We start from the raw sequence: 11723 nt of genomic DNA, 5'->3' as shown, positions 1-11723 counted from the left end.
TATATATATATATATATATATATATATACTTCTTTGCTTGTTTCAGTCATTTGACTGTAGCCATGCTGGAGCACCACCTTGAGTCAAGCAAATCGACCCCAGGACTTATTCTTTGTAAGCCTAGTACTTATTCTATTGGTCTCTTTTGCCAAACTGCTAAGTTCGGCAAAAGGGACATAACACACTAGCATCGGTTGTCAAATGAAGTTGGGGGGACAAACACAGACACATACATATATATACATATATACAACGGGCTTCTTTGCAGCTTCCGTCCACCAAATCCACTCACAAGGCTTTGGTTGGCCCAAGGCTATAGTAGAAGACACTTGCCAAAGGTTTATGATCCCTTTTTCTTTGAAGGAAACACCGTAACAGGACACGCCTATCTCGATATGCTCCAAAATTGGCTCATTTCACTGCAAGCAGATTTGCATTACTTCATTTTTCAACAAGACGAAGCACCGCCCCATTGGCACCTGATGGTTCAAGCTTTTAAATGCTTTTAAATGGAAAAGTGCCCCAGCAATGGATTGGTTGGAAAGGGGCCAAAGACCTTGTCTCTTGTGCTTGGCCTGTGAGACTCCCAGACTTCACCGTGTGATTTTTTTCTTGTGGAGATATGTAAAAGATTGTGTTTATGTTCCACCGCTACCCACTAACTGTGATGACCTTAAACATTGAATAAAAACCGCGATCAACTCTGTTGATCGGGATATGCTGATATGCGTCTGGGAGGAATTCTCTTATCACATTGATGTTGCCCATGCTGCAGGTGGTGGCTATATTGAACACATGTATGACAGGAAATAAAAGTTGATTGTGAGTAAATATTTGTGACTTAGTTGGAGTTTTCTATTGCTTTCCCTTATTAAAATATTGCATAATGAAATCGGTTCATTCTTTTTGAATAACTCTGTATATACACACCATATATAATACACATACGTGTGTGTTTGTGTGTGTGTGTGTGTGTGTAATGGGGTTTGGGCTTCTTTCAGTTTCTGTGTACCAAATCAACACACAAGGCTTTGATTGGCCCAAGATTATAGTAGAAGACACTTGTCCAAGGTATCAAGCAGTGGGACTGAACCTGGAACCATGTGGTTAGGAAGCGAAGTTCTTACCACACAGCCATGCCTGCACCTCTGTATACATACACACACATACATGCATACATACAGATATGTTAACATCTATTTTCCATGCTGGCATGGGTTGGACAGTTTGACAGGAGTTAGTCAGCTGAAGAGCTGCTCAGGCTCCATACCTGTTTTGGTATGGTTTCTATGACTGGATGCTCTTCCTTATGCCAACCATTTTACAGAGTCTGCTGGGTGTTTAAGCCTGTATGCAAGGACAACCACGCTTTTACTTAGTTTGGCATGCTTTCTAAAGCACAGCAAACCATCAAGGGTCTTGGTCCCCCATCATGTCGCCTGTAAGTCCCAACGTCTGTAGATCTTTTCTCACCACTTTGTCCCACCTGTTTCTGGGTCTACCCCTTCCACATGTTCCCTCTACAATTTGAGATCAGCACCTCTTGATGCAACTGTCCATACATCCATCCATACACACACATACATGTACATATTATATTTATATATGAGAGACAGAGTGAACAAATGGCAGGATGCTATATTGGAAGCAACATCTCCAACAGACATACAAATGATGATGTTATATTTATATGAAAACATGCCTACCAAAATTGACCCACAAAACATTTGGCATCCCAGGGCTACAGAAGAAAATGCTATGTAGTGAGACAACCTGAAACCACATGGCTGAGAAGTAAACTTCTCAACTAGATAGCCTGTGATATATTATAGCTATGATGTATTATGGGAAGTCTGTGCTTTCCGTAATATAATCATCACCATATTATTTCAAATCTAGTTTTTCATGCATGGATTGGATGTTTTGTCATTGCCCATGCCAGCTTTAACACACAAGAACAGTGGAATCTACTCAACTTTGGTGTTGTGTAGGACTGACACTGGAGTGTGTTTTACCAGCCACCAGCACTAGATAGTCTGCCCTTGACTTGTAGGACTAAATAGTCTCCTCCAGCTCTGTACGATTCTGTTACATGAAAGCAAGCTATACATTCTGCACAAGCACACTGAAATTCAGCTTGCAGAATATATATCTTACCTATATTTTCCAAGGTGTGTGCATGCATATGCACACACAAACAAACACACACCATCATTTTAACATCTACTTTTCCAGGCTTTCATGGAAATTGTCAGACGGAAGTTTTGGAGACAGGTTTTCTAAAGCCTGGTGCTCTTTTTGTCATCAACCCTGACCTATTTCCACGGAAGGTAATATTTCCTTTTGCTAATCATGCAATGAACAACTCAATAGTTGGTCATATTTTCGAAGAAAGCTAAAAGATCAGTGCACAAATATCAAGGCAAAGTAAGACATACGACCACACATGATGGGCTTCTTACAGTTTATGTCTGAAATTCACTCACAAAGCATTAGTTGACCCTAGGCTATAGTACAAAACACTTGCCCAAGGTGCCATTCAGTGGGATTGAACTTGAAACCATGTGGTTGCAAAGCAAACTTTATAATATAGGCATGCATGTACTGATGTAAATATATATATATATATATATATATATATATATATATATATATAATAAAAATTTATATACACATTCAATAACACACACACACATATATATGCATACATATAGTTATGCAAACACACACACACACACACACATATATATATATATAGTTACATACACACACACACAAAATCTTTTAAATTATACCTAATTACTATTCATATTGTAATATCTGTTTTTAGTAAAAAAAATAGGTGGCAGGGCAGCTTATCTGCTGGTGACTGAGCAACTGAGTAGTCATCATCATGTGATGTAAGTTTTCTACAATTGATAGGTGTCTAATTTGGCTGATTTAATTGATAGAAATATTCCAATTTTGGCTTTCATGAAAGGTTCTGAAATTGGGCCAGAACTTCACTAATACTGTAAAGTTCCCGGATACCAGCATGAAACCATGACACAGAGTTTATGCATTACCTGCCACAGGATCACCCAGGAATTATTCACTGCTTACACAAAAGATAATAGGAAACAGTGCCTAAGCACACTTATTACACTATGCATATGCACATGCATGTATGGCCATCATCGCCATTATTTTATATCCACTTTGACTTGCTGTCACAGGCTGGAGTTAAGTTCTTATTTGGTTCAGAGGACACACCTTCCTTGCACATTCCATTTTTGGCATGTTTTGGATACCTTTCCTATTGTTAATCACATTACTAGCACTGGAGGCATCAACATGTCCTTGGCAAAGCTAATTCTTTCTATTCAAAGTTGTCTCCATTTTCATACTGAGTGTCAAATCAACTTGGCAGAGCAAGCTTCTTCAACCCATATCTATATCTACAAACAAAGATGACAATGACATTATAAACTAATGTAAATTTGTTAATTTTTGTAGTGCTACAACTTCAAGTGGGAATGAGCTGCCCCTTTTCTACTATACCAATACTTAGTTGAGTGGGCAACTAGACACCCAGGTACCCTAAACCTCTCAATTTTGTGTTTGATACTAAGAAAAAGGAATTCATGGATTATTGGGGCAACAGCAAAATTTTTTACACTGAATCAAACAACTTAGCACAAGAAAGTCAGTTCCTGTACGGATTATTGGATATGGCCAAAAATTGCAGATTTAAAAGTGAAATGAAGTGAAACAGCTTAAACTTCCTGTAAAATCAAAGATTTTTCCTACCATACAAATGTTTTACAAGTTTTGAAAAATAATTCAACTTAGAATTCTAAAACTAGAAATTTAATGAACATATTTACTGATCAAAAATAATCAAAAATTTAATTTTTTTTTTTTAAAGAAAACCTAAATTAAGACACTGGTTGTTGTCATTTAAACACTATATATTTAAATTCCTTAGAAACTAACAGACCTATATTTAATCAACTCTAACCAAACCAAAAAATCAATTTATAAAGCTAATGAAAAGACTTCCAGATAAAAATCTCCGAACTTTTTATGTATAGTTTCAATAGTGATACTTCACAGTATTTTGGTTTAATTTCCTTATTGTAAGGAAAAAAATTAGAAAAACCAATAAATTCTCTTACAAAATATAGAAAAATGAATTAAGAACATATTTAAAAAAAGACATTACATTAAATGTGTAATGTTTCCTTTTAAAGATTTACATAATACCTGTTAAATGTAGAATTAAAATCTCTACAATTTATACCTCAAAATTTATGTGAAATGAAATAGAAAGCTAATTTTGTTAGATACCTCTTGAGAGTCAATCCCATCCATGAAGGAGTTATATCTTCTTTGATATGAAGGAATTTGAGGAGAGGTCTGTGTAGAACATTCACTTAAAGATGCAGGAAAGGTTGAATTTAGCAAACTAATAGTGATGGGAATGTTATGTGGAGAAGGAAAAGGACTACAAGCACGCTGTTGTGTTATTATTGGGCATGTATCTAAAGGTATAGACAAACATAAAGGATCACTAACAGAAACATCTAGATCTCTCTCAACAAAACTAATGTTAGACAAGCAATTTGTATTGGTTAATGTTGGAACTTCTGAATTAAAAGCAAGAGAAACATTTACCTCAGGCAGTTGAGCAGCAGAAGTACAGACCCTTAAACCTTTTACATCAGGTAATTGAGAAGTAGGAGTGTTAGTAAAGCTAGAAGCAGCAGATGGTTGGCTTTCTTGCATTGTTGTAACATGAAATCGGCCTTTCTTAGCAGTATGGAATCGTTGAGGACCAGAAATCACATCATCTTTAGTTTCTTCTAGAAGTGCTTGGGGTGATTCCATCAGAGCAGGACTGCTGTCTTCTGAAGCATTTGGTGTTATCACTGGATCTTCCTTCACAGTACTGACTACAAACCTAGATTTTCTAAAAGCAATATTTTCTTCATTCATCCCATTAATGTGATGCTGAGGATCACTTGCTGGTTGAGGTGTGAGTGAGTCTGATTCTGGAATTAGAGTATCTTCTGTAGAAACAGTATCTTCATTAAAGCCCACATCTGATGCTACAGGGTCAACTGCATCATCTTTATATTCAACAGACAAAGATTGCTGATAGTCATATTCAGAGCCACCAGTTCCAGTAGTCATGGAAGATGTTGAAGATGTTGCCTGATATGAGCCTAACAGATTTGGATCTTTTTTATGTATGTGCAATTTTTCAATCAGAGCCTGTTCAAGGTTGGCAAGATCAGTGGGAGTTTCATATTGTTCTTGTTCTGACATATGACTATGTTTATGGTATTGGGCTGATTCTCCTTCTGAGTGAACCTGAGAGGGAGACTGAGGAGGTGATGGCTGAGTGACACCACTTGAAGACATTTCAGAAGGTGGCACATTGGAGAAATTTGTTTGAGGGAATGGATACATTGGTGGAAATAAATTTGGTAATAAAGGTATTGTATTGCCTTGTTGTAACTGTACTTGCTCCATTGTTTTATAGACCTGATACAACTGCATACGTAAATGCATAAAAGGATCAGCAGCATAGAGGCAAGGAAGAATAAGGCTCTGATACTGATACTGAAACAATTGTTGCTGCTGTTGTTGTTGCAATAGAAACTGTTGCTGATTGGGAGGAATGTGTTGTGGATATGCAGACTGTGGTAACTGTGTATGTGTTGTGTACTGGAGATTCGAATCAACAGCAGTATAGCTTCCAGAAGTTGCTGGTGTCTGGGGAATGTGAGAAACTGGATTTTGATCTTGAGACTGTAGGTTAGATAATATTTGTTGATGGACCTATACGAAAGATATAGTTTAAAAAATAAAATATGTTAGCAGGAAAAACATTAAAAAGCATAATATGAAGGAAAACAATTTAAATTTGTACTTTATGATTTCTAGAAACTGCAACTAACAAATGAAGAATGAAATAAAACAAAATGTCTGGTATAATATATACATAACAATCATGAATAAATATTGTTTTGCAAATATATCAATGCTATGATAGTCAGTGTATCATAGACACTACATTAATCATGGTAAGAACAATATGCTAAAAGCAGTTATATTTAATACTTCTGCAGATAAGTTAGAAATGTAGCTCTTAGAAATAATTGCGCTGGTCAATGAACACAGGAAAAGCAGTTGTATTGATATTGACATGTAATGCAGGAGACACTAGTTGTTATGTTATACCTGCCAAAATACTTTTAAAACCGTTTTCACTTTATGTTGAGCTGTTAGCAGCAGAGCAAACCACAGTAAAAGCAACTTAAGAATTAAAAAAAGATGGAAAAAACTCTGACATTCAAACTTTGAAAAATGGAAGTTTTTTTTAAACTGAACGCACAAATTCATAATACTAAATAGGTGAAAAAGTGACAAGATTACAACTGACCACAGCAAATGTAAGAATAAGCAGTGAAGTCAGAGTTAAGAATAACAGCCTTCAGGTGATGTTGCATGAGTGAGACAATTAGAGAATGCTGCACCAAGCCCACTTCAGCATGCAATAGACGACACTAAAATGATGTTGATGATCATCATATACCCTACTGCACAGAAGCCATCTTGAAGAGAACATGGAGATTAAAAAAGGAAGCTTCTATCGTTGTTAGTAACTAAGGGCCTACCCTCAGAGTGAAAGGCAGATTGTATGATGCCTGTATATGTACAGCCATGCTACAAGGCAGTGAAACATGGGCTTGAAAGAAATGAAGCTAGCATGCTCCGTTGGATGGGTAATGTCAGTGCGCACACACGACAGAGTGTAAATAATTTAAGTGGAAAATTGGGTATAAGAAGCATCAAATGTTGTGTGCAAGAGAGAAGACTGCACTGGTTTGATCATGTGATGTATATGGATGAGGAAAGCTGTATAAAGAAGTGATAAGCTCTAATTGAGGAAGTAACCTGTCAAAGGGGTGGACCCAGGGGACTAAGTGGTGAGAAAGGATCTTCAGATGCTGGGCCTCACTGAGGAAATGATGTGGCAATTTGCTGTACTTGAGAAGATGTGCCTAGCTAAGTAAGATTGCTGTCACCCATACATACAGGCTTGTCCTTTATAGATCCTGGTGCTGTGTGAATGCACTCATGCCAGTGGCACGTAAAAGGTACCCAGCACACTCTGTAAAGTGGTCAGCATTAGGAAGGGCATCCAGCTATAGGAACCATGCCACAACAGACAATTATAATCTGGACAGCTCCATGTCAAACTATCCAACCTGACCACCACCACTACAACCACAACAACAATCATTTTTATGCCTGCTTTTTCTAGATGGTAGGGGTAGGACAGGTCAGAAGAGTGTTTCTCCACTTCTCTTGACCTTTCATCTACTCTGAGAAATTAAGCATGTTGAGACCATCCCTTTGCACTTCTGCTCACATCTTCACGCTTTCTTTTCTGCAAGATCATTCTATTTGCATCATTTGACATCACCCAACAATCATTTTCCCTCTTTCTCTCCCTCTCTTATACATTATAGGGCATACCTTTGATGACCAGCTTTTTTCCACAAAACATTTGTGCTCCAGTGTCCATGCTGATATTACAAATATCTTCAACATTCAGTGCCCTTGTCTCTCTAACATGAACACTGCACTTTATATACAAGCTTCATGCATTGTTGCTAACACTCATTTGATAGTAGCTCTATATGTGGCTTGCACAGCTCCCCATTTTTCTTAGTAACAAACTATTAGAATACACAACATAGTACCCAATTAAAAACGTTCTTCAAATCAATGACGTATAGTGGCTTGTTCTTAGTTAAGAACTTCTAGTGTAGTTGTGTTACCCAAAAGACAACATCAGTTCAATGGTCTCACATGACATATCCAAACTGCATCACATCTAGCTAGTTCTCTCTCAGACTAGCTTCAATATAGCTCCCTCTGTCAACTTGCATTCATATATCCTTTTATTAATTTTGGTTATTAGACTGCAGCAGGGCGAGGACATTTCCTTTATGGATTATATATATATGTAAGTATGTCTGTATTATGAATATATTTGTTTCAACAATTTTCCTTTGTGTATAACGAAAATCAGGTTGCATAATTCAACCAATTAAAGCATTTACTCCCCTTTTGTATTGATCCATATATCAAGCAACCAACACAGTAGTTTTTTTTTTTTTTTTGCAACTCTTAACTACAACTATTCTGAAATTTGAAATTTGAATATCTTTCTTTTATATATATATATATATCATCATCATCATCGTTTAACGTCCGCTTTCCATACTGGCATGGGTTGGACGATTTGATTGAGGACTGGCGTATATATATATATATATATATATATATATATATGTATTTTTTATATATATATATATATAGAGTTTTCAATCTTTCTACATCTGAGTGTGTATCTATCTACCTATTATTCTATCAATCTATGACATCACTTACATTTATCTAACTATACAGATGTTTCTGTCTATCTATATGTATGTATTTGTCTGACTATGTATCTATTTTAAATATGTAACACTTTTTGCTTCTACCTGCTAATACATTTCTGAATATGTTTAAGCCTCCTATCACTCAACAAGGACACTCTTTATGGTTAGTAATTATTGTAGCAATTTGTGAAGAATGAGGAAAAATAGCAATTGTATGGAGGAACAACTGGTCATCTATAAAAAGTGATCCCACAAACTGTATTTCCTCATCAACAAATTAATATAATTATTTTTTGCTTGTCTTTTAAGAACTTTTTATTTTCAAATGTAGAAACTCATGCTGAAAAATCTTCATTTCCCAGTAAATTCTTTTAATATGAATGGAAAATGATAGATTCTGGGAACTAGAAAATAATACAAGTGATATAGGAGGATCAGAGTATTAAAATGATATATTGAAATCAATAGTATGAAATTTATTAAAAGATGAGTTAATGTAGGTTTCAAAATTCATAGAAAAAAGCCAATTGTGTAGATCCATATGCAACCCACATTATCAATGCAAGTGTTCTATTGTTTAAAGAAAAGGATACAGAGAGATACCTAAGATTCTTATGCCTATTCCTCCTCATGGATGTGAAATCTTGCTGTTAAGAGTAAGAAATATCAAGAGGAACCCTGAAAACCATTACATATATTTGTGATATTTGCAATGCAGACATCACAAATCCTTCATACTAAGAATGGCAGGTGGACAACAAAATGCAGCCAGTTTTCTTTCACCAGTCAATGCCATGGGAGTGGGATGCAATATCACCTACAATTTTCAGTATATCATAAACAAACATTTAAAACAAAAGATGGCAGTGTGACTTAGCAACAATTAGTTGAATACTGGAGGCATAGATTACCTGTTGTGGAAGAGTTTTGGTAGTCAGAAGAGAATTTGACTGCATAGAGTTTTGAGCATGTTGTTGTTGCTGTGATGTAAGCATACCCAGTAACTGTTGATGTTGTTGATCAGGTGTTAATTGATCTTGCTTGCTTTGAACATTATCCAACCCTGAGAGGCTGCTTACATCAGACATTGGTGTAGTGGTCATTGGTGTGTTTTGTAAGAAGATATTCAAGTGTCCCTCAGTAGCCATAGAATTTGGTGTTGCACCAGAAGTAGACAATGTACCATTACTAGCTTTTTGGGAAGCAGTCAGTTGCGAAAGTTTTTCTTGCAGATCATTTAAATCCATAGGTACATTAGAAGGTAAGGAATGGGACCTTGACAGCCTTTCAAATTCTTGATAGGCATCAGATTCAGATACCATAGTTTTTGCAGGTCCAGATACCTCAGGATATTCAGTCTCTTGATTTTCAATAGAGGCATTTCCGGTTGTTGATTTACCATCATCATCATCTTCTGTTGGTCTTTTCTCTAATGGATGGAATTCAGGAACTTTACTTACAACAAACCTCTTCTTTTTGGTTTCAACGATAGATTCTTGCTGATCATGTGAATGAGACTTCTTTGGTTCTTTATCTCCTCCATCCGAACTCTTGTGCTCATCAGATTGGTCAAAGTGAAGTTTCTAATAAAATAAAACATTATACAGGATTGTCAAAATTCAAAGACAAAATTTATAAAGTGATATTTTATTAAAAAACGAATGTATCAAAGCACTAAATCTTGGGTCAGGGGTTCGCATTTTCTTCATGTGTCACAAGTTATTTTGGATTTGCTGTCAGTTTACTTTGGAAAGCTTGCTTGTAATAAAACCGGCATCCATTAATAGAACAACTAAATCCAATCTACTTAATGCTATAGAAATATCAATTAAAAATTGGCCAGAGTTCTAATTTCATGACAAAAAAGTGGCCACTAAAGCAAAACCCACCCCTCATGCCCGCAAATAATTTCAAAGCTTTTCACACAACCAGTTTCTCCCATCAACATTTTTTCCCCCAATTATACAAATTATCACCTTTGAAGAATCCATTTCAGCAGAATGCCTAGATTTTCTTGAAACACATGGACTTGAAGTTGGAGTATTAGCAGCACTGATACAAAAAGCAACAGCACTCGTAGGGTCATTCTTCACTTCTTTGATTGCTCCTTCCATCAGTTCAATAAAACTGTTCACTTGAGCTTCAGGCAAAAGATCTTCAGCGACCTATAAAAGATCAAAGCATTACATACACCATAACTTGGAAAACAGCTTCCAAAAGCTGTCTTAAAAAATATCTTTATTCAGACTATAAAATAGAAATACTTTTAAATTCAAATTCTTCATAGTAAATATATTTAGATTATAACAGCTCAGTTTACTTGTAAATAAAATAAACAAAAAAGAAAGGGCAGAAGTAATCTTTTTCATGAATAATAAATAGACAGATCTTACCAAATTGTCAGCAATTTCTTCAGGTTTATCATTTTCAAGAGTAAACTTGTATGTAACTGTATTTTTATTGGCAATATCTAATTTACATTCAACTTCTTGTCCAGCTTCTTCTACTGCAAGAATAGTGAGCTTTAAACCCTTTTTCTCTCGACGTTTTACACGAGATTTTCTTCTAGATTTTTCCATCACAGGTGCTGCAGAACCATCACTTTCACTAGAGACAAAATTGCAATGAAAATTAATTAAACTGAACAACAGAAATTGGAGAAGAGAGAATAAGAAAGAAAAAAAAAGAAAAAAAAAGAATTAAATCCAACCTTTCACGCCCAAGTTCATCAAGGATACCAGATGAGGTTGGGTATGCTAATGGAGGCTCAGGAGCAGAATAACTACCAGCAACTATTTGCTGGAGCATTTGTTGCTGATATTGTTGAGCAGCAATTATATCTAATCCAGATAAATTAGCAGCCTGCAAAATAAAACAAAAAATTAATTTTATGTCTAATGGTAATGGCTAATCTTTTTTGCAAATAATCAGGTTAGGTTTGAGACAAATGAAGAAGCTTGGCATTATTATTTCATGGCCTAATAAGAATTTAGATGATTATCATAAGCTAACTATCAGGAAAATAGTGAAGCTTACAATATTGAAAAGTCAGCATGGCAACCATCAAACAAAATATATTGTGAAGACAAAAATAGCAAATTATATTTTTAAAATAAAATACCAAGTTATTTGAGCAAATAAAGTATTTGAAGCATAAAATTATGAAATTAGCCTTTCAAATACAGGACAGGAAATAAATTAATCTGATACTAGATAATAAATAAATAAATATGTGTATGTGTGTGTGTGTGTGTGTGTCTGTGTATGTATATATATATA

General features: G+C 35.5%; 1 protein-coding gene across 1 annotated transcript in view; it reads right to left on the bottom strand.

Moving 5' to 3' along the window:
- The window catches only part of LOC106880299 (serine/threonine-protein kinase WNK1), a 78758-nt gene that overhangs the window by 13525 nt on the left and 53510 nt on the right, over nucleotides 1-11723 (bottom strand). The window contains exons 11-15 of the mRNA XM_052967677.1: nucleotides 11155-11306; nucleotides 10838-11051; nucleotides 10421-10609; nucleotides 9356-10027; nucleotides 4657-5826 (exon numbers count right to left, since the gene is read on the bottom strand). Of these exons, the coding sequence (XP_052823637.1) occupies nucleotides 4657-5826; nucleotides 9356-10027; nucleotides 10421-10609; nucleotides 10838-11051; nucleotides 11155-11306 (2397 nt within the window). The remainder of the gene's footprint in view (nucleotides 1-4656; nucleotides 5827-9355; nucleotides 10028-10420; nucleotides 10610-10837; nucleotides 11052-11154; nucleotides 11307-11723) is intronic.

Source organism: Octopus bimaculoides, chromosome 4 (genome assembly GCF_001194135.2).
Source record: "Octopus bimaculoides isolate UCB-OBI-ISO-001 chromosome 4, ASM119413v2, whole genome shotgun sequence".
NCBI lineage: Eukaryota > Metazoa > Mollusca > Cephalopoda > Octopoda > Octopodidae > Octopus > Octopus bimaculoides.
This window is presented reverse-complemented; position numbering and strand designations above follow the sequence as displayed.